The sequence below is a fragment of the Pleurodeles waltl genome, chromosome 6 (assembly GCF_031143425.1).
Source record: "Pleurodeles waltl isolate 20211129_DDA chromosome 6, aPleWal1.hap1.20221129, whole genome shotgun sequence".
NCBI classification, from domain to species: Eukaryota; Metazoa; Chordata; class Amphibia; order Caudata; family Salamandridae; genus Pleurodeles; species Pleurodeles waltl.
In genome coordinates this window covers 1,559,790,801-1,559,811,917 of record NC_090445.1, presented here as the reverse complement: position 1 = coordinate 1,559,811,917, position 21,117 = coordinate 1,559,790,801, and the positions used below count along the sequence as shown (strand labels likewise).

At 44.6% G+C, this 21,117-nt stretch overlaps 1 protein-coding gene across 1 annotated transcript in view; it reads right to left on the bottom strand.

Annotated features, from left to right (window-relative positions):
* Positions 1-204: 204 nt before the first annotated feature.
* Positions 205-21,117, bottom strand: part of DRAXIN (dorsal inhibitory axon guidance protein) — a 119,778-nt gene continuing 98,865 nt past the window's right edge. Inside the window, exons 4-7 of the mRNA XM_069241248.1 lie at positions 9,832-9,940; positions 9,552-9,641; positions 8,352-8,441; positions 205-740 (exon numbers count right to left, since the gene is read on the bottom strand). Coding sequence (XP_069097349.1) covers positions 628-740; positions 8,352-8,441; positions 9,552-9,641; positions 9,832-9,940 — 402 coding nt within the window. The 3' untranslated portion in view covers positions 205-627. The remainder of the gene's footprint in view (positions 741-8,351; positions 8,442-9,551; positions 9,642-9,831; positions 9,941-21,117) is intronic.

Below are 21,117 nucleotides of genomic sequence, written 5' to 3'. Positions count from 1 at the left end.
TACGATGGCTCCTCTATAGTCTGGTACCAGTTTTTCGTCCCTAAATACTCTGTGACTGGTGACAGAAAGCAATGAACCCAGCTCCAGAATGTTTTGGAATCAGTGCGTGCACAGTATTAGCTATTGCAGCTTTCACCACTGGAGTAACCTATATACATTGCAATGTGGCCACTCAAAGTAGACCTCCTGAAATACAACCACAAACAAGTTCTACATCCCTTTATTAGCATTCAATTGCTTGATGTACACCTAACATCCTCTTGCCTGGTCCCTTTTTACTAATATTGTACATATTTTTTTTACATTGAAACAAATTTCACATTTCGAGGAAATTCAACACCCATCCATAAAAATAGATTCTACATTTTCCAGAGAGTAAGCCAAAGACTGTAGGATAAAGGTGGTCGTCCTCATGTTCTGCGTTGCTGGACAATATTTCTCTGTTCTGTGTCCTCCTGTGGTGATGGGGGGGCCTTGTCCAGGTTACACTGGAGGATGCCACAGAATCTTTTGGCTACCACTGGTTCCCTCCCAGCCTATTAACCTGATAAACTTGGGGTACTGCTTTTCTGTGGACAAAGGGCACAAAGGCAGCTGGAAAAGAAGTCTCTAAAAATGCCCAGCGTTCTAGACACTAATAAACGATCCCCGGTCACTGTCGATAGAATCTGGCTCAACACATCGCCCTTTTCTCCGCGTCACTCTTCGGTTCCGGTGAAATTTGGCATAACAGCGAAGCCCTAAGAACAAAAGAAACATTAGGTAGAATAAGAGGGACACGCCCTTAGGAATTGGTACCAATCCCTCTAAATACAACTATTTATATTTCAAGACTTTTGTTTGAGTAATGTTAAAGGTTTCCATCATAAGCACCGTCAGCATTGCTCTTAAGTGGTAATCACCATTCAGGCCCTCTAGCTCACCATACTTTGCTTCCTGATCCCCCAAGCACTGCCTGTGCCATTTAGGATTAGAGCTACCAAAAGATGTATTCTAGTTGTGGAGGGGATGAGTTTGAATTCAGGAGACTTAAGGGAACATTTTCGAGTTTAGTAGTGCAGAGCAGTGCAGCAAGGAGCCCTGTGTCACAGGGAAAGGGCAGGAATGAGCTGTATTAATCCATCATGGCACAATCCTATCTGCGCTGGTGCCACTTTGGCAGACCAGCGCCGACACAGGTGCCCTTGCGCAACGGTGCAAGGGTGCCTGTGTTGTGAACAGGATTGTTTTTGTGCAGGAAGGCAGTCCTTGGTGGCTTTTTCATCTTTCTATGCAGAAAGCAGCACACATAGAAAGAGGAAAAACAAGGAGAAATAAACATATTTCGCCTTGTTTTCATTGGAACTAGGCCAAATTTTAATTACCAGTTTAGGACTCGCCTGTAATTGAACAACTCCAATTCACTTGTTCATTTAGACAATGTTTTAGATGGTGCACTCCACCCTGTAAGGGACATGTAGAATTCAAGAGAGCTATACAGATGCCACAAGACAGGCACTGAAAAGTTCTACTACTCATGGCTTTTAATGGGCTTTTCAGCCCACATTACTTAGGATTATGTTGCTTGTGGTTCTGCATTGGTAATGAAAAATGTAGTACCACAAGTACAAAAAAGCAAGTTGATGCAACTTAAAAAGCCAAAAGTGTCCATATATCTGACATAGACAAGTTTAGGTTTAAGGGAATTCAGTCATCACTAAGGAATGTGTGTCTATGCAACCTTCATAAACTGGAAGGACGAGCACACATAATAATAACTGAGAAAAGTTATTTAGGCTTATATGTCTTCTATGGCTAGATCCGCCTACTACTTCCAACTTCACAACAAATTCACTCTTAAATTGGCTTGAATTGAAACTTCAGGCTTCTCGTGACAATTGTTTAGTATGTGGATATCATACACAGTTATCAGTACATTGACACTTACTGTGAAACGACCTTTTGGTGATCTATAATTTCAGAACTTTGGGCCGGATTCATATAGAACGTAGTAAATATAAACTTGCAGAAATGCACCATGCACACGTGCGGATTTACTACTTTCTGGGAGTCACAAACATTCACAATAATCTATACAGATTACTGGGAAGGCTTTGTGAGATTCCCATTGGTATCTTATTCTCTCTGTGTGAAGATCTCCATGGATGAGAACTTCACACAGACGAATTGGACTCCTGTGCAACTACAATCTTATTCTCAGCTGAGGAAATATTCTTGCCAGTGGAGAAACCGCTTCCTCTTCACTCTTACAAAATCTGGGGGGCGAACGATTCTCTCCACCAGCCTGGAAAAGGGTTTGCTTCCTGGATGGAGTAAAAATCTTACGATTTCCATCAAGGAACAGGCAATGAGAGGAGTTTGTGAATGTCAACAAATGTAAAAGTTTGTGGCCATTCACAAATCCCGAGATGAACCATGCCCGGAAACGCACGTTTTCACCCCAGTTAAGTGAGATTTATGAGGGCAAAGAACTCTTCACTTGCATGTGCAGGTAAATTGTTTTTCACCTTCCAGCAATCCTGCGGGCGTAAAACAGCTCAACTAATTTGTAAACTTGCATTTACAACCAAATCTACCTATGTGGATCGGGTCCATAGGATGGTTTTGAATGTTCTGGACTCACACTGACACATATGTAGACAAGCTTGGCTTGTGATAAATTAAAATTTATGTAAATGAGTCCTTCGGAAAATACCTCAAACTCTCCTGTTCTCACCAACAACCTGCAATCTGGAGCCCATACCCCACACTCTCAAGGCTCCTTATTGTCTTGGGGTGGTTTCGTGCTGTATTAAAATAGATTACAGTATGCTGTGCAACGTTAGAGTGCACTCTGGAGCTCTAAGGTCAAAGGTTCAAGGTATGTCTTAGATAGACATCAAAAGTCAAATGTAGCCTTCTATATCATGGTAAGCAGGGGCACACTAAACGCATGTCAGATGTATGTGTTTGTGCAGTGAATGTACTTCATTGAATGTATCACATGCACATATGTATGTATGCAAATCTTGTGTACTATGTGTAGCCGTCTTTAAAAATCTTCTATTATAATTGAATTTCCTGCTGAGTTTTTAAAGTAATGTATTTTGCTTTTACACAATAACAGCCAAAAGTAAAACAAAATATTACATAGAAAAGTAGCACTGCAACCAAAAACATCCACACCTTGGATCTTGCAACCCTCAAAGCACAGCCCTATATCCAGCACCCTATGTTTACTGTACCCCATAACCACTAAGAGGTGCTTGCACTTTCTCAACAAGCACTGGCAATGTCTTAAGGTCTGGCTTATAAACGGCAAGTGCCTCTTCGGTCACTGATGACTTTAAGCACTTACTAAGCCATCATACATGCAGAATGTCACTCATCTCTGCACTCATACATCTATTTATCCACTGGTGACTCATTCTAGCATTCACCCACTTACTCATTTACAGTAAAATAGATGCGCAAACTGAACAAGCATATGCAAAATAAACTAAAAGAATAAAAGTAAAGCCAATGGCCTTTTTGGACTGTGTGGAAAGCTGCAGAACCCTCTAAAAAAGGAACTGAAGATGGAAAGAAATTAAAAGGACAAAATGGAAAACTAAATGACTAGCCCATCATCCCATGCGTTAGAGGGCACATATTTTCAGGCGAATGTGCAAATTTAATCTGGTAAATTACAGGGCTATAGAGCCAATGACAGAAATAGGCTAATCCACTGACTCGTAGTAGATTGTTCTGGGGAAAAGCAGATCATGAATAACGTTCACAGTGCAAATCTTCAACCCCAATGCTTGTCAAAATTACCTACAACAAAATCCTTGCCTACTACAGTAACCTGTGAGTCCAGGTAAAAAAATACTTTCTTACATGTTTAAAACAGTGCATTAATAATCTACCCTTAAAGTCCTGTTGCCTTTAACAAATGCAGGTCACAATAGGTAGGTCAGGCTGCTTCATTTGTTGTAATGTTTCATGATAAACAGGCCAAGGCTGTGACATCTGACATAACTTTTGTCATCGAACCAATCAAGCCCACTGCATTTACCACTAACTCGTCAACATAAACAACTGAGTCCTCCTGCGTTGTAGATACAATGGCAACCACCAGGCATACATCCATAAAAACACACATATATACAAAATTACAGTTAACCAAACAATATCTAAGCCCTCTGAATAGAATATGACAATAATTATCACAATGCAGATCTTCAACTCCAAGTGTTTGTCAGAGGAAATAAACAACACCAAAATCCTTGCCCATTACAGAAATATGTGAGATTCCATGTAACAACATATTTTTCGAGATGATTTAACACAGTGTAATAACAATCCACCCTGAAAGGCCAATAACGTTAACAAACGCTTTTCACTGTAAATAAGTCAGACCTACTGCCTCTTCCCTAACATTTCAATTTAAACTGATCAGATCTATGACATTTAACATATTTTTGCCAGTGAATGAATCAGGCATAGACGTTGTATCACTGGTCTGTCATCGTAACCAGTTTAAGCAATACTAAATCCTACATATGCTTTACCTCAAGACAACCCACAGGTATGCACTCAAAATACATGTACACAAAATTACAGTTGGCAAAACAATATTCAACCACTCAAAGGAGGAATAACAACGATCATCAAAGTGCAAATCTTCTACCCACACAGTTTGTGAGAGAAGGAAACAATAAGGGGAAAACAAGACCAAAACCCTTGCCTACTACAGTAATCAGTAAAAACCCAAGTAATACAACACATGTCTACAGGCTTTACCACAGTATGATAACACCCCACCCTTAAAAGCCTATTGGCTTCAACTTATGATTCCACAAAAATTAAGTCAGGCCACTGCATTTGTCATAAATGTTTATATCAAAAATAGGACTCCAGTTTTGATCATAGGCTTGTCACCAAAACAATATAGAACCCTTCTTAATATAGCACAACAAGGATTCTCAAAGTACACGTCTTACACAATGAGGGTTTGTCACATGGTTTTACCAACATGGAAACCCATGCCTACTATGGTAATTTGAGCCACTCCGAGCGTTAACACAGTGTAAAGACCAGCCTCACATGCCTATTGTCTTTTACATATGTTTTACACAATAACTAAATCAGACCTATTGCATTTATGGTGATGTTTCATAATAAAAAGATCAGGTTTATTACCTTGATCATTGGATTGTCACCATAACCAACTCAGCTCTCCTGTGTTGAAAATATGCTTTCCCACAGTGCGACACATGCACTACTCTTTTTCAGCAGAAGCACAGACGTTCAGCCCAATCACAATCTGTACTCTAAGAAGTCAACATTTGGGTGGAGCCAAACTCTCTATTTCAGTAATGCTTTTTAAGGCTGTTTGTTGATCCCATAAAGTCTTGCAACAGCTAAGCTGTCAACACAGACCTAATAAAAGTATGACAGTTCTGCAGAGATGCTGGCTGTGCCTACTCCAAGGATGATGACAGTGTTATTGAGAAGTGCAGCTGTTGCCACACTAAAGTATAAAAGCTTCTACTCAGGTAAGCTAGTAAAGTGGAGCCAAGGGGGAAGCAGTCCAGCTGAGGTGCAAAAGCCTCCTTTCCCTTATGTAAGCCTGTGAACACTGCGCCCGTCACTTTGAGGGGGTGGTGAGGCACGTGGGGTACTGGCTGTTCTGTAGGAAAGGGGTGTTGGTTCTTGCTTTAGGCCCTACCTAGCTATGTAGGGCTAGCATGCGTTGCAAACAGCAACATGTAAGTGGGACCCTACTAGACCACACACCCTTTGGTTAGTTTTTACTTTGCACCATTTTTCATTACAGTCATCTACAAACTGGGATAAGGGGATATGCAGTAATTTTCAAACAATAAGACACTTTTTGTCACTTATGGCTACAAAGATTGGAACCCAGGTCTGCAGTTTCCAAGTTTAAAATGAGTGCATTAAAAAAAATAAAGATTAAAAGCTGCTTCTCATATTGCGAGTTAGGATGCAGGGATTTCAGTGAATCAAATGCTGTCCATACTTGAGTTCCATTGTCCAATAGAGAAATGTGCCTTCCAGCACTCATCAAAAGTCTGTACTTTCATTGCTTCAACCCTCTTACTTTAACTGGTCATATTTCATTGCCACTACATCAAATGCCCTCATTGAGACACACTATAGCTTGGACTAAATTATCTGATCTTCGAGCATTAAGCTAAGTGTAACTTTGTAACATGGTTAAAAAAAGTTAATTTATTATTTAATTACATTTGGGTAGGTTTGTTTCACTAATTTAGTACGGAGGTTGGTTCAAAGTCGGCAATGGGGTCAGGCTAAGGTTAATTTTAATTTAGAATTACATGTCATTTAATATAGGGTAAATATACATTTAGTTTAATTGAAATTAATGTAATTTAATTTAGAGTAACATTAGGGTTAGCATTAAGGTTGCATAAGATTGCTCATGTTTTAACTCAATTAAATTTACTTTGATTTACTTTCTTTTCTACCTACTGTTAGTTGATTTGTTTCTTTGATATAGGGTTGGGGCTTCCACTGGGGTTAGACCAAGGCTAATTAACCTCTTTTTAAATTAAATTAATGTATTGATAGGTTGGAGTTATGTTTAGTAGTTAGATTAGGGATCTGTGTTGAAGTGATTTTAGGTGGAAGTGATGGATCGACTGAAATGACATTACCATATTGGGAACAGCGGGCTGAACTAATCGTCGGGTAAAATGATGGTGAAGTAGTGATGGTTTGGGGAAATAATGGTTAGTTAAGGCAAAGACGGAGAACTAGCATTTTGTTTTTTTAAATTAAAAATTACATAAATGCACAACACATTTCCCAATAAGAGGTCTGAATGTCAGGTCCATCATGATAAAAGCAGCAGCAGGAAAGCACGAGTTGAAAAATGGAGGGCTCTTGGCACATTCTTTCCATCTCCTTAAAAATATAAAATTACAAAGGGTTCTCTTGTACTTGTGTTTTACTCTCCCACTCCATATCCTCACAAACAAACATAATAGCTCCAGGCTGCACAGAAGACCCCGGCTGTCCTCCTCCCCATCAGAGAAAAGACATTTGGCAATTGTGGGCCTGTGATTCTTCAAGTAGCTGATCGCAAACTAATAGAAAACTTCTCTCATAGCAGAACGAGAGAAAGGGTTGGTTCTGAAATCTGAAGAGTTGCTCTGCTGCAGCTCAATGACTTTAAACTGCTCTGTTTTCCAGTGGCCTGTGGTGCGTGGTAGGGCGAGTATGAGAAGGGAACATTGAAAAGGAGCATTTAAAAGATTCCACTCGACATGTGCCTGTGTCTCGAGTGCTTCTGATCCCAGCCTGAGGACAGTCATTGTGGGCGGTGGCGTTTCCCTGGACTGTGATTGAAGCATGGACTGAACCTTTACTGTGTCGGCTCTAGAGGAACCACAAGCAGCTTAAATCCAGTGAAAACCTGTGTTTTCCGCTAACCACCGAAAAATCTGATTTTCACCAGGTGGAGTCTTTACTGGTGTCTGTTCAAACCAAAAACCAGACAGCCTAATTATTGTTACTGTCACCTCTTTCCCTTTAAAGAACCTGCACTACAATCCCCAAAAACTCTTTGGTTGTTTAATATGAAAACCTAAATGTCATGATGCACTAGAAGGATTATTACGACCTAAAATATTATCTCTTAGACTGAGTTATTGGAAGAAACCTTTAGTATCTCATTCTCGCTCTTGCCTCCACTTATTAGGGTGCCCTTTTAGATCTTTATTGCATTTCTGCTCCTAACTACCTTCTGAGCACCTTTCCTGTCACCCCCCCCCCCCCCAACACATCCAACCTACAGGAAGCCCCTGACTCCAGCCCTTCCCTCGGCCCAACCAGTAAGTTCAAAGAGGAGCACCCGGCATCTTATGCACTTTCAGTCAGTCCTATCTTTAATGGTTGTTTTGTTTAACTGAAAGGCTCTTCATTTCTCTAGCCGGCCATGACCCACTGAAGTCTTTTGGAAATAATACACATAACTGGTGTTGAAATGAGGCCTGGTTGAAATTTTAATTATGCTGGAGCAATCGGAGTAATTTGGGACAAAAATTCTACTACCACAGAAGCATAGGACAACAAACTAAGAGAGTGCAAGCAGCTGTTGCCTTCTACTGTTTGTGGTCTGTTGCATTTAATACTATTTTCTTAGCAGAAACTGTAACTTCAGGTCCATTTTAGACGAGAGGGTGCACTTTGCACTAAAATACTAGCACTAAATGCTGGATGACGCTCCTCGCGTATTTCCGCGTAATTCTGCATCATTTTCTGTTAATTATTTGAAATGTTGGTTGAAATGTGTGGAAATGACCTTAAAACTGAAGGCTGCTTGTTGTGGGGGGTTCACTCACCTTCGACGCACATACAATCATCATAGCACTTGTTGTTCAGCCCACGGTTGTGTGGTTTGCAGATGTGTTCCCGCAAGTCACAGCAAAACCCTTTGAAGACAACAAAGAACATTGCACTAGTATTCAAGGAAGAACAGACACAGGACTTTAGAGAAGTAATACACCAAGGTCTTCAGGCCAGATGATCAATAGGTACTGCAGTAGGAGGAAACGCAATTTGAGACATTGTCAATCAAAAAAAGATGATGTATGTTGCAGTCACTGCAGACTTTTATTGGCCTGACAAAATTAGTACAGTAAGGGGATACCACATTAGCTTTCAAGCCCACGTGAGCCCCCTCTTTAGAAGGAACAGGCAATCGGAGCAGTGATTATCTCCAGGCATGAGTGTAATATACATTGACAAAGGCTTTTCGAAGAACGTGTGAGTGCCACTAAGCCTGAGGCCTTGCAAACCAAGGTGAGTCTTCCACTGAAAAACCCAGGAACACAAGCTCACTGAGCATCCAAGTGTTGAAATGGTCTTCGCACGAGTAACGAATGGAGAGTACTTTTCCAGTAAAATAATCTGACTCACCAGATTACTTGAAATGTGTAACTGGTCAATGCATATTTATTTGAAATTGTTTTGCCTGGTTTCTTTTTGTTGGACGGCATGTTAGATTTCTGTATTTACTAATAAATGCTGATATGCAGATTTTGATATAACCATTTCAACACACACACATGCATACACACACAAGTAATCTAATTTATATCAGAAAGCACTGCTACTGATGGCCAAACTCAAACAACCAGAAAACAGACTTTAGTCTCTAAATGAATCCTCAAAAACAAGGGCACCAGTTATCCAAAGTCCATGAGCAGTGCAAGGCTCTACCAGTTCTTCACAAAGTGCAATACAAATCTACAATACCATATCATAACCATACCATACCATAACATGTTTTGTGGGACTCAATCATAGAATTGCCTTGAACGGCTTCAGAAACGTACAGTGGGATACTGAGAAGTGCACAGTATACCTTTAGGGCTGGGCAATGTCTGTGATGAGCTGCGGTGGGGCCCAAATACGCAGAAGATTAGCAGCAGAATTTTATAAGGGAGCCCAGTATAGTGCTCCTGATTTTTTTTGGTACTAAAACGTCAACAACACAAATAAGCTTTTGAAAAACATTTCCTAAAAATGTATCTGCTTACCTGGTAGGCAGTCAAGGTGATGGTCACATGGCTCATCCTCAGTCACTGATGTTGCGTTCCCGCCTTCAAGGTTTTTCAAGTTGTTTTTTTCTAGGGGAAATAGGTCACAGTAAAGTTACAGTTTTGTCAATGGATGGCTGACGGATAAACAGATGGCATAGAGAAAAATGACGCAGAAGCTGAGATGGAAAGGATGTTCCATGTCACATAGGCAATAAGGTGTAGTAGCCCGCTTGCCAAGTTACCAGTAATGGCGAATTTAGGGATCTTTCAAAATTACCTTTCCTCTTTGCTGAGGGCCAAACATCAGGCTTCATGTCTTCATAATCGGTCCAATCGAATAACATCATATCCAAAGTGGGCATCACTTCACCGTGCCTTGTGCGAACCTATGTGGAATAAATAGGAGTGTCAGAGGGGCATGGGAGTGTATGTGAGCTCACGTGGGGCAAACACCTTTCTAACAGCATCCTTCTGGTGCGCTGTGTCACTATTTTTCATTTTGCATAATATAGATATATTAATATGCACAACAAATACAAATATATAAAGTGTGATGTTCAAGTTAAGTTGGCCATAATTATGCAGGCCTCAGTTTAAATGTCTTGCTGTGTTCTTCTGCTTCTTCTCATTTCGGGAACCAAGCTGCAGTAGTTTCAGTTAACTAGAATGTTGCAAATGTTTTGGTTTCTGAGCGAATCGTTTAGCTGTATGTGTTCCATAGAGAGTGATTACTGAATTCCCACACCTGTATCTGGGACATGCTGATCGTAAAGTATCATCCTGCTATGAGATATCTTCTGCAGGCTGCGAAGGAGATGTGTGATGTCTACAAATAAGGCTAAAAGGGGTTTATCGTAAAATGTTTAATCTTGATTGGTCTCCTCTCCATGGGGCTAGTGAGGAGTATAGCATCTTGTAGAGAATTGTATGAATTAATTGTTCATTGCTGAGTTAGTTATATGCAGATACCTCTTGCTACTCTCTTAAGGCTAGATGCCTTATTTGTTCCAGCTCAAAGAGCTTGACTTCTAAGCAAATCCATTCTCACTTAGCTGATTGAATCTTCATTTGTTGCTGCCTTTTAGAGACTGTACCTGCTGACACCCCCTTGTTGACAGATTTCACACATTTTTCTGATTTCTCATAGCCTAGCACAGTGCTTCCCAAACTTTTAAGCACCACAACCCACTCTTTAGTACAACAAATGTTTGTGACCTAACTAGATTTAATGTAACTAAAGAATCACGTGGTAGCGCATTGTCATTTACAGACAGCACTTTATCCATTGAAATCCTCAGACTATTTTCAGACATATAGGGCCTCATTCTGACCTTGCCGCCAAAGTACCGCCGTCAGAACACCGCTGCGCGGTCAAAAGACCGCCGCGGTAATTCTGAGTTTCCCGCTGGGCTGGCGGGCGACCGCCAGGAGGCCGCCCGCCAGCCCAGCGGGAAACCCCCTTCCATGAGGATGCCGGCTCCAAATGGAGTCGGCGGAGTGGAAGGGGTGTGACGGGTGCAGTTGCACCCGTCGCGATTTTCAGTGTCTGCTTGGCAGACACTGAAAATCTTGGTGGGGCCCTGTTAGGGGGCCCCGCGACACCCGTTACCGCCAGCCAGGTTCTGGCGGTCAAAACCGCCAGAGCCAGGCTGGCGGTAAGGGGGTCGGAATCCCCATGGCGGCGCTGCCTGCAGCGCCACCATGGAGGATTCCCCAGGGCAGCGGGAAACCGGCGGGACACCGCCGGTTTTCCGTTACCGCTGAGGTCAGAATGCCCATGGATGCACCGCCAGCCTGTTGGCGGTGCATCCGCGGTCGTTGGCCTGGCGGTAGTCTACCATCAGGGTCAGAATGACCCCCACAGTTTTGATGACAAAACTATGTTTCACACAAATGATAACGTGTGTAAATTGAGTTTCAGTGAATATTCATTTGTGCATTACCAAGTAAAGTGTCTTGATTTGTCCTGATCTTATCAAAATCTTTGTTCTAATCTGCTAATAAAACTTAATGGTTTGCAAATCTACGGGGGGCATGGCTAAAATATCCAAGATGGCGGACAAGCATCCTCCACCCGCTCCCACAATCCAGCGCTTATCCCCAGGGCCCGGTGCCCATCACCTACTGAACTTGTTGGGGAACGAGGCGGCGAACTGAGGAGCGCCTGCGGAGACTGCACACGGGAGCACCATCCTAGACTCCTGTCCTGTGCCCCACAGTACTGGACCGCATGGTGTGCTGTGGCCTAGATGCCGGGGCCATGTTGAAGCCACAAGCGGCTGGGGGGACAGCCTGCTCATGAAGGAGGAACAGCCCTCCTATGAATTCAACCACAACCTATGGTTCCTGCGGGGCCTGTCGGGTGGAGCGCAGGGCTCTGGTATCGGGTGCCAGGGCAGGGGGAGAGCCACCCCGGGACTTGCTGTTGGCTTGGGGGCCACCAAACCCTAGGATGATGTGGGCCCAATAGGGCCCACGAAGGATCGTGTTTTCCCCCCCATAGGTGGCCAGAGGGAGGAGGGCGGCCGCTCAAACCTAGACAAGGTGGCAGCACCTGACACATAGCTGTATTTGGCAAGGGTCACTTGACCCCACTTTAGGATATCTCCTAGTGCTGTGGGACCAGACCCTCACCCCCTATTCTTTCATTACCCAACAATACCGAAGCTGAGCCGCCCAGGTGGACTGTCGAAGTGGCATGGCTTCCACATGAGTGACCCCTAACCATCATTTTACACCGCATAGCCGACGGACTGGACACCTAGAGCTGTTCCAGGCAGGAACTGGAGCACTGAGCCATGGAGGGACTGGAGAAGAGAGGCCCTGGCCAACAACTACAGGTTTTCCACTGGTTGCCGACGCTGTCCCATACAAAACATTCATGAGGGATGCCATGGTATGGCATCTGTGGGGACCTCCCTGCTCCCCGGGGCTGCACGTGCCATTGGTTGCATTCTGTCCAAGAAGCACCCACAAGTGGGCCCAATGCAGGCAATCTTTAAGCCCCTGAACCCACGGTGCCACACCTGAAGATCTCTATGACTCACTGGGCTGCACGTGCAGCGACCGCAGCTTGCAAGCAGGTTCCCGACCAGAGGACACTTCTATGCATTCACTAGAAGACATCCCTGATGAGGTGAAGATGATGGGACCTCTCCACTCTGAAACGACAACCAAGGCGGTGCACCTCCAAGGGCTGAGCCGCTACCATAATGAGAGGGTACCCCTGCGACACCTCCATCGGGGCTCACCATGATAGAAGACAAACTGGACACAGTCCTAGCAGCAGCAGAGAGATCTCGGGTGTCCCTGGCGAACAAAATAGACACAATATCCATAAATCTTATACGGCTGGGGGATGACCATCGCAACCTGCTCGACTGGGTCGCACAACTGAGCAGGACCTGACAGCACTCCAGCTGCAAACCCTAGAGATGCAGGCCCAAATACACGAGCTGTAAAACAGATATTCACCTTGATGGACAGAGCTGTGTGTGTGAAGGGCCGCTCGCGCACGCACAATATGCAGATCGTGGGGGTTCATGCAGGAGTGGAGGGACAGGACACAGAGGCCTAACTTGGACATTGTTCTGCAGTTTTATCCCTGCATCTGCCCTCTTTGTTGTTCCCGATTGAACGGGCACACCTTAGAAAGCAATGTGTAAAGTATTTGTACAGCACTCACAGCAACACCGTGAAAGACACCACAAAAGACTCAACACCAGCTATAGAAAAATAAAAGTTATTTATCTAATTAAATTAAGACCAAATCGACAAAAATCAAATAAATGAATCAGGTGCAAAAGTTATTTAAATTAGACCGCCCAAGCGTTGAAGTGTACGTCCATTAAGTAAATGGACACTACCCTCGCGAGGACAGAGGGGAGTGGGAAATTTTAGTAGTGGCAAAATTCTTACGGTGATGAGGGAAAGGGTTTCCTCTCCTCTAAGGCACTGTTCTTGTGAGCGTCGAGTCTTTAATTAAATGGTGCGGGGTTATGTTTTTCGGTGCGGCCGCGTTCCCTTGAGGAACATGTTTAATGGCGGATCCCATGGGCGTTTTCTTCAGGCTGAGTGTGGCAGATGAAATTGCAGTAGTGAAGTAAGTGGTAAATGTCGGGGCTGTCCTGAGTCACAGAAGAGGCCACGGAGCAAAGTGTATGTCGCTCCCACTCAAGGGAATACGGTGTGATCCCCACCGAGGCCGTCCTGAATATCCTAGTGCAGGAGACGCAGCCTTGCAGCCCGAGGAAGACACTTTCTTGCAGTCATTCAGGTAAGCCAGGCCCCGCCGGTGTTCCTCCGGGTGTGCTTGTTGAGGCGGGAGACACGGTGCTGACTCCAGGGGTGTGATACTGCTCCACAGCCTCTGCTACTCTATCGCTGGTGCTCCTTTCAGCTCCTAAAACCGGCACAGGCAGGAGCGCGGATATGGCCTCAGGGAGGTAGGGATGCCCAACGCGGCAGGCGGGCGGCAATTCAGTGTTTGTGGGCTGGTGCCTGCCCCCAGGGAAATTACGGTGCACTGAGTCTATGGCAGAGTTCTATGACCCAAGGGGGAAAACGCTCCAGCAGCGACCAACACACCAGAAAGCATCTGATGAACAAGCGGGCCTCCGAGGTCCTGGAGACCTCGCACAGAACCAAAGACAAGCCAGCAAGCCCTTGGAGACTCCTAGGGGTATGAGGCTGGCAAAGTCCAGTACTTCCTTTGCAGGACAGAAGCAGCAGGCTGCAGGCCAACACACCGTGCAGCAGCAAGGTGGCAGTCCCTTCTACAATCCAGCACACAGCAGCAGTAGGCCAACACAGCAATGCAGAGCAGAGTGGCAGTCCCTCCTCCCAGCCCATCAGCCTTCTTCCTGGCAGGTTGTCCTCCCCAGTAGAGTTTTCATTCTGTGAGGTTTGGGGTCCAGCATTTACACTTTGGTGCCCAGCTTCTGGAAGGCTGGGCAAACGTCCAGATCTTCATTTAAAGTGCCCAAGATCCCATCCCCGTCCACCCTGGCTCTAGATACTACACAGGGGGTATACAGCCCTTTGTGTGGGGAGAGGCAAAGCCCTATTCAGAGCCTCTATCCACCCTAGCCCAGGAAGGCCCATCAGCCTGGTGATGGGCCATCACTATGCTAACGCTACACCCAAGCTTCCTGAAGTGAAGAGTCCCACGAAAGCGCTGGAGTGAAACAGTCTTTAATATTTAGAAAGACAAGCTTTAAGTATTAAGAGTAGTATTACAAAGGGCACAGAGGGAAGAGAAGACGTTCACCTCAGTCCGTTGGTATCATGTGGAATGCCGAGACATCTGCAAGCTGTGTCAGAGGATTCCACATGACACAGCGGCATTCTATACCACATCACAACACTTCCTTTGTGTGTGACTGTCTAGTGGGAATGCACAGATACTAGAATTAATCTACCCCAGTTGTATATTCAGACACAGGCAGAGGTTAAAGAAAGAAAATGGCAACTTTCTAAAAGTGGCATTTTCAGACTTACAATTTAAAATCCAACTTCACTTTAAGTTTTGATTTTAAATTATGAGTCCAGGGACACCAAACTCCACATTTCTATCTCTTCCCATTTGCAAGTTATACTTAAAAGATGTTTTAAGACAAAACACAATGCTAATCTGTGGGAGAGATAGGCCTTGCAGTAGTGAAAAATAAATGTAGCAGTTTTTCACTATCTTTGAAACTTAAAAGTACATGTCCAACTTTTTAAATACACTGCATCCTGCCCTTGGGGCTGACTACGGCACTGGATAGATCCTTCCCGCCCCTCATCAGCACCACCTCCACCTCAAACACACAGGCACTCACCCCTAGGCTACAGCAGTTGCACCTAGTTGATGTTTGGTGCCATTGCAACAGACCCACAAGAGCCTACTCATTTTATTTGCATGCTCATGACCGGCGCATATATATAAACCGTCTCATTACCACAGCGGACATACTAACCAAAATCACATGTATAGATTATTTGGGCAGGACACACTCCAACCATAATCCACAAAACATGAGCTTATGCTGGGGCTACTACGCTGCCTCCCCATCCCAAGTAACAATAAGGAGTCACTGCCTGGGGAACTCCCTAAACACAATACGACAATTGGACAAGGAGGTCACAGAAATAGAACAGAAGCTGCTTCATATCGAGGGGCAGGCACAGCTGTCTTCGCCTGGGAAGGAACACCTTGGCCAGACATGTGGCATGCTTGCAGACCTTTTAGAACAATTGTGCTGTCTTAATTATGCAGCCCTCACTGCTACAACGCACTCTGACTCAGACAAGGCCAGAGCCGTGCTCCCCTTTCTGATACAACAAGAACAGTTGGGCCATACCATACTCGCTATATGTCTGGAGTCAGACACCCGTATACACACACAAAGGCACATTCATGAGGCAGTTATGCATTATCACACCTCCCACTACAAACTGACATCAGTGGCCACACCAGCAGACCTCAACTCTTTCTGGCCCCGGTGGTACTTCCCAGCGTCACATCAGAACAAAGGGAATAACTTAATGGGGAAATTACAATTCATGAGATCAAAGAGGCCATCCTCACCCAGTAAATTCCCTGGCCCAGACGGACTGCCACCTGAGTTTTAGAAAATGTATGCTCTACAGCTAGCCCCTTAATTAAAGAAACTATACGATGAAGCACTGACCAATGCACACTGTGCACCTACACTATGGAAACCCTACTTGTACCACTACCCAAGCCAGGCAGGGACCTGGAGGAATTAGCCTTGTACAGACCACTGGCCCTACTAAATACTGATTATAAAATATTGAATGACCAACTAACTCTGACCGTGCTACAGCTGGTGCACCCTGACCTGAATGGGTATGTGCCAGCCAGAAGCATCTCCCTAAATTTATGATGATTGTTTCAAGTCATTGAATACACCCCCATTCACATGGCCCCGGTCCAGTTGCCTTGTGATTGACCTACAAAAGGCTTTTGACTCCCTGGAATGGCCTTACCTGATTGAGGGACTCTCCCGCTACGGTCTGGGTTCCTGTTTTATCCGGTTATTTAAACTCTTATACACAAACCCACAGGCAGGATCAAGACTGAAAGTTTCATATCTGATCCAATACCTGTTCGTAGGTCACACACCAGGGCTTCCTGTTGTACCCACTACTGTTCTCCCTAGCAATGGAACCATTAGCAGATGTCCTCTGGGAACATAGCTGCTACTAGGGGATTCCCCTGGCAACGGGCCACACGTGGTGTCATTTTATGCAGATGACATAAACTACATCCCAGATACCATAGCACATGCATTGGATAGGTTTACAATGGTTCTGTCCTGAAGGCCAACTGGGACAAATCATGTCTCTTCCGAGTTATCCCTGCCACACCACACCCTGCCCTACAGATCAATGGAATAATCTTTATGTGGCAACCTGCTATGTTCCATTATTTGGACATATACCATACCCCTGCCGACCTTATGGATGGCAACCTGTCCCGTGCTGTGACCTCCTTTTGAGAGCAGATGTTGTTCTGGTGCTCTCTGCCACTCTCTGTAGCTGGCCACATACCCCTCACTAAAATGGTGGCACTGCCATGAGTCGCATATTACTTTGCCAATCTGCCCCTCTGTATCACCAAACCCTTCGTCCAATCCCTTGAAGAACTCATCAGGGATTTCTTCTGGCATGCCACACGGCATAGGGTAGTGTTCACCAAACGTTACTTCTCATCTGATCAGGGTGGGCTAGGTGTAGTGAATCCTAGTTCGTTTTAATGGGATAACAGGAGTTAGCTTAGCCCCTGGCTTGTAGACTCGTGCCCCCGTCACCTAGTGACTTTTAACCTACGTAGCTTGCTCTGTCTTAGCTCATTTAATTATTTATTTCTTCTAAGATGGCTGCCTTGTTTATAGTTAGGCCACTTGTTATGGGTAACATTATCAGTGTCACCGCGCCAAGGCGTCAAGATCAAGCACCAAAGACAAACAAACAGTAAGTGTTCACACTTAGGGATTTTCCCTCTCTATACGTTCGAGGGAATGTTGATATTAATTGCCGTCCCAAGCATGTCTGTTATCTATTGTTTAGGAACACACCTACATCAGGGGACCTTGTAGATCTGTATAAATAGATCACACTTTAGACAGATAATCAGAGGGATTCCGACCAGAGGGCATCGCCACCATCGCTGATACCGATGCTGCAGTCGTCTTGACGCTGACCCAGTCTTCGTGTCCCTGCGGAGTCTGAGATAGAGACCTCATTCCAAGGTAACGAGGGTTGGAGGCTCCTCTCATGGACATGGCATTGGCAGATTAGGTTTAACAAACCCAGCTCTCCTTTAGGTAGGAGGTTAGGCCTTTCACATTAGGGTATTAGGGCATATTACATCTCATATATCTTTTCTACGTATTGCAAGATGGTGGGGGTCTTTGTAATAATGACTCTCTTCTTCACAATTCTGTTTCTTCCATTTTTCATTATCCTAATCATTGCAGCCCATGCAACGTATCGCAAATTGCAGTTATGGTAAATAAAAACTATTGTAACTCTACTGCATCTGTGTCATGGCCTGTGTTTGTATGAGACATGATATATCTGTGAGAAAAGGGTAATCTCCGTTTAACCACGACACTCCCTGAGATATCTTATTCTCGAGTCCATGCGTAACGGCTGCCATAAATCACCTTTTACTATTGTGTTTCTGGTGAGGTGCTGCTAGTGAGCTGGTAAGGTTGGGACAACAGTTGCGACTTGTTGTAGGAAAGATGTAGTCACTCACAAACAAAAATACTGTTATCCCTAAACCAGCAGTCTTGCTCAGAGCAAGAGTCCAAACTACGACATAGGCATACCGTACTTCTAGCATTACTACCTGGCCTCCAAGCTGCAGTGGGTGGCCAGGTGGCAGGTGGGTCATCCGCTGGAGGACACAGCTGCTGCTCACACCCATGTGACCATGCCCCAACTACTGCACCTCTTCCACCCACACACCAGGATCCCGCAGCCTCACTCACTCATATTACGAGTGGCACACTGCTGCTTTGAGAGAAGACTATTTATCACCAGAACAACCCCAACTTATGCTCCGGCTATGCCGCTCCTTGGCATGCTGCACAGTGCAGTGGTATCCATCACTGCCGGAGTTGAGCCGGTGGTACCAACTGGGGATACATACACTGGGAGACCTCTATAGCAATGGGGCACTCCTCTCCATGAAGGAACTCATCACTGACTCTGGCATCCACCAGGGCAGTTCCTACTATACACTTCTATCATGCGGTCGCTGAGAGCACAATGGGTCAGCATCCAACAAGAACCCAGTATGCACCACACAATACAATACATTCACGTTATGGGGGGCCGCCACCTGATGAGGTGGCTAGCCAGCTCCTTGCTCTACCACGCTGCTTCACCCCTAACCAAGCTGCGACAACTCTGGGAGACAGACCTCTGTAGATGCTTTACTGACCCAAGAATGGCAGCGTATTGTGGAGTACCCTGCTCTGGTCTCCTGTAACACCCGTTTCAGGCGAATGCAATATTAGATGTTGCATAGAGCATTCCTCACCCACCGAAAGATTAACTGCTATTTCCATCACACCAACGCAGCCTGCCTCTGCTGTCACACATTCAGTGCTGACCTATTGCAAATGTTTTGGCTCTGCCTGTCCGTCTCCCACTATTGGCTAGATATTACAACTCATTTGGCAGGATGCACAGGATATAACACCTTACATACCTGGGAGGTGTGCCTGCTGGGCCCGTTTACCACACCAAGACGTCCAAAACAACGACACGATTCATAGATCTAGCACTCCTTTTGGCTAAGGCCCAAATCACACAAGAGGAAATCTCCAACCCCTCCCACAGTCACGAGTTGGGCCCTCTTTAAGGAGGCCTGGGCACAAGCCGAAAGAAAGGCAGTACTCCTTGAAGACACCAAAGGCCTGCGTAAATACCCAATAGCCATGCTTAGGATGGGGTCTTGTCAGAGTAACACACTAAAATACATGAAACAGACAACGCCCCCAGTGAGGACCCTGCGACAGCTCACCACAGATGATGATCTGGGGACATAACACACAGCAATCAACACAGCACATCCCTCCTACCATACACAACTTGCTACACCGATCGCTGAGTTCTCTGGTTAACTGTCACGTGAAGGCAGGTGCGGGCTAACTTTGAAGAAAGTTGTATTCGTTTTTACTGTTCTTAACATTGAAAGGTTATGTATCTGTGCTAAACATCCCCTCCTGGATACACCAAAACATAGTCATGCTCGCCTGAAAGAAATCTACAGTATCCCTTCTTTATTGAGTACTAAGGTATCCAGGCACTCTACTATTCATCTGCTCTCCCTTGTTATACCCTAGAGAGAGCCATCTTTTGGTGCTATAGATAACCTACTTGTTGACCAACAATCTGGATTCTGCCATGGCAAAGGCACGGAGACAGCACTGGTAGCCATCAGGGATGACCTAACCTGAAAAGGATGGCTGCACTGCTGCCTTTTGGCCTGTCCACAGCTTTTACTGCATCAAAACATGCAGATAAAGACCAGAAGAGCTCACAATATGCAGAATACAATTAAATGGATCTCCACTTATCTCAAAGATAGACAAAGCATGCTATCTATGCCTACCTTCTCCTCTGCCCCTCAGTCCTTACACTGCAAAGTACCACAGTCTCAATCATCACCCAACTTCTGTTTAACTTCTGGCTTGCACCTTACTAGATCCAATCATATCATTCACTTTCAACTGCAGCACCTACACAGATGACACACCTTTCATCCTGAAGCTGGCAAACCCTGAGGATATAAATGAAACTAGATGGCACAAACACCACCTCCCCATAGATTAATGAATGCTAATCATCCATCTTCAGTTAAATTTGTAAAAACTGGGATCCTGAACTGTGGACAATGGAAACCCCAAGGAATGGAGTACCTATCAGCAACATCGAATGGTATAAGAAATCTTAAAGTGACCTGGATTCAAACCTAACTTTAACTGTGAATGTTAATTAAATAACCAAAAATAACTTCGACCCATTGCATCACCAGAAACTACAGACCATCATGTCACCAGCCTATACCTTGGCATCCTGTGTTACATAACACAAAAATTACAAAGGATCCAATACACAGTTGCATGATCATTATTTCATATCCATTTTAGGAAGAAAATTACTCTAGTACTTCAGACATTACACTGTCAGGAAGCCAGGCTTTCAAAACACTCTATATAGTCCAAAAAGTACTCCACGGAAAAGGCCCACAAAACATACATAAATGTTCCACCAAAACAAGACCCTGTCCATCAGATTATCACTTCCTATTAAAAAAACTCCATTAGAGGATCATAGTCCTTAGTAAAAGTGGCAAAATGCTGCAATACTTTACCAGCAAAATTATGGAACACTAGATCACCTCAAATTCAGGGAGCATGCAAAACTGAATATTTTTAAGGTAAATACTCAAACCATTGAGATTCCAGTGATCAACACCAAATAACAACAGTGGTCACCATAAAAGACTTGGGGCAGATTTATGAAAAGTGGCAATGCA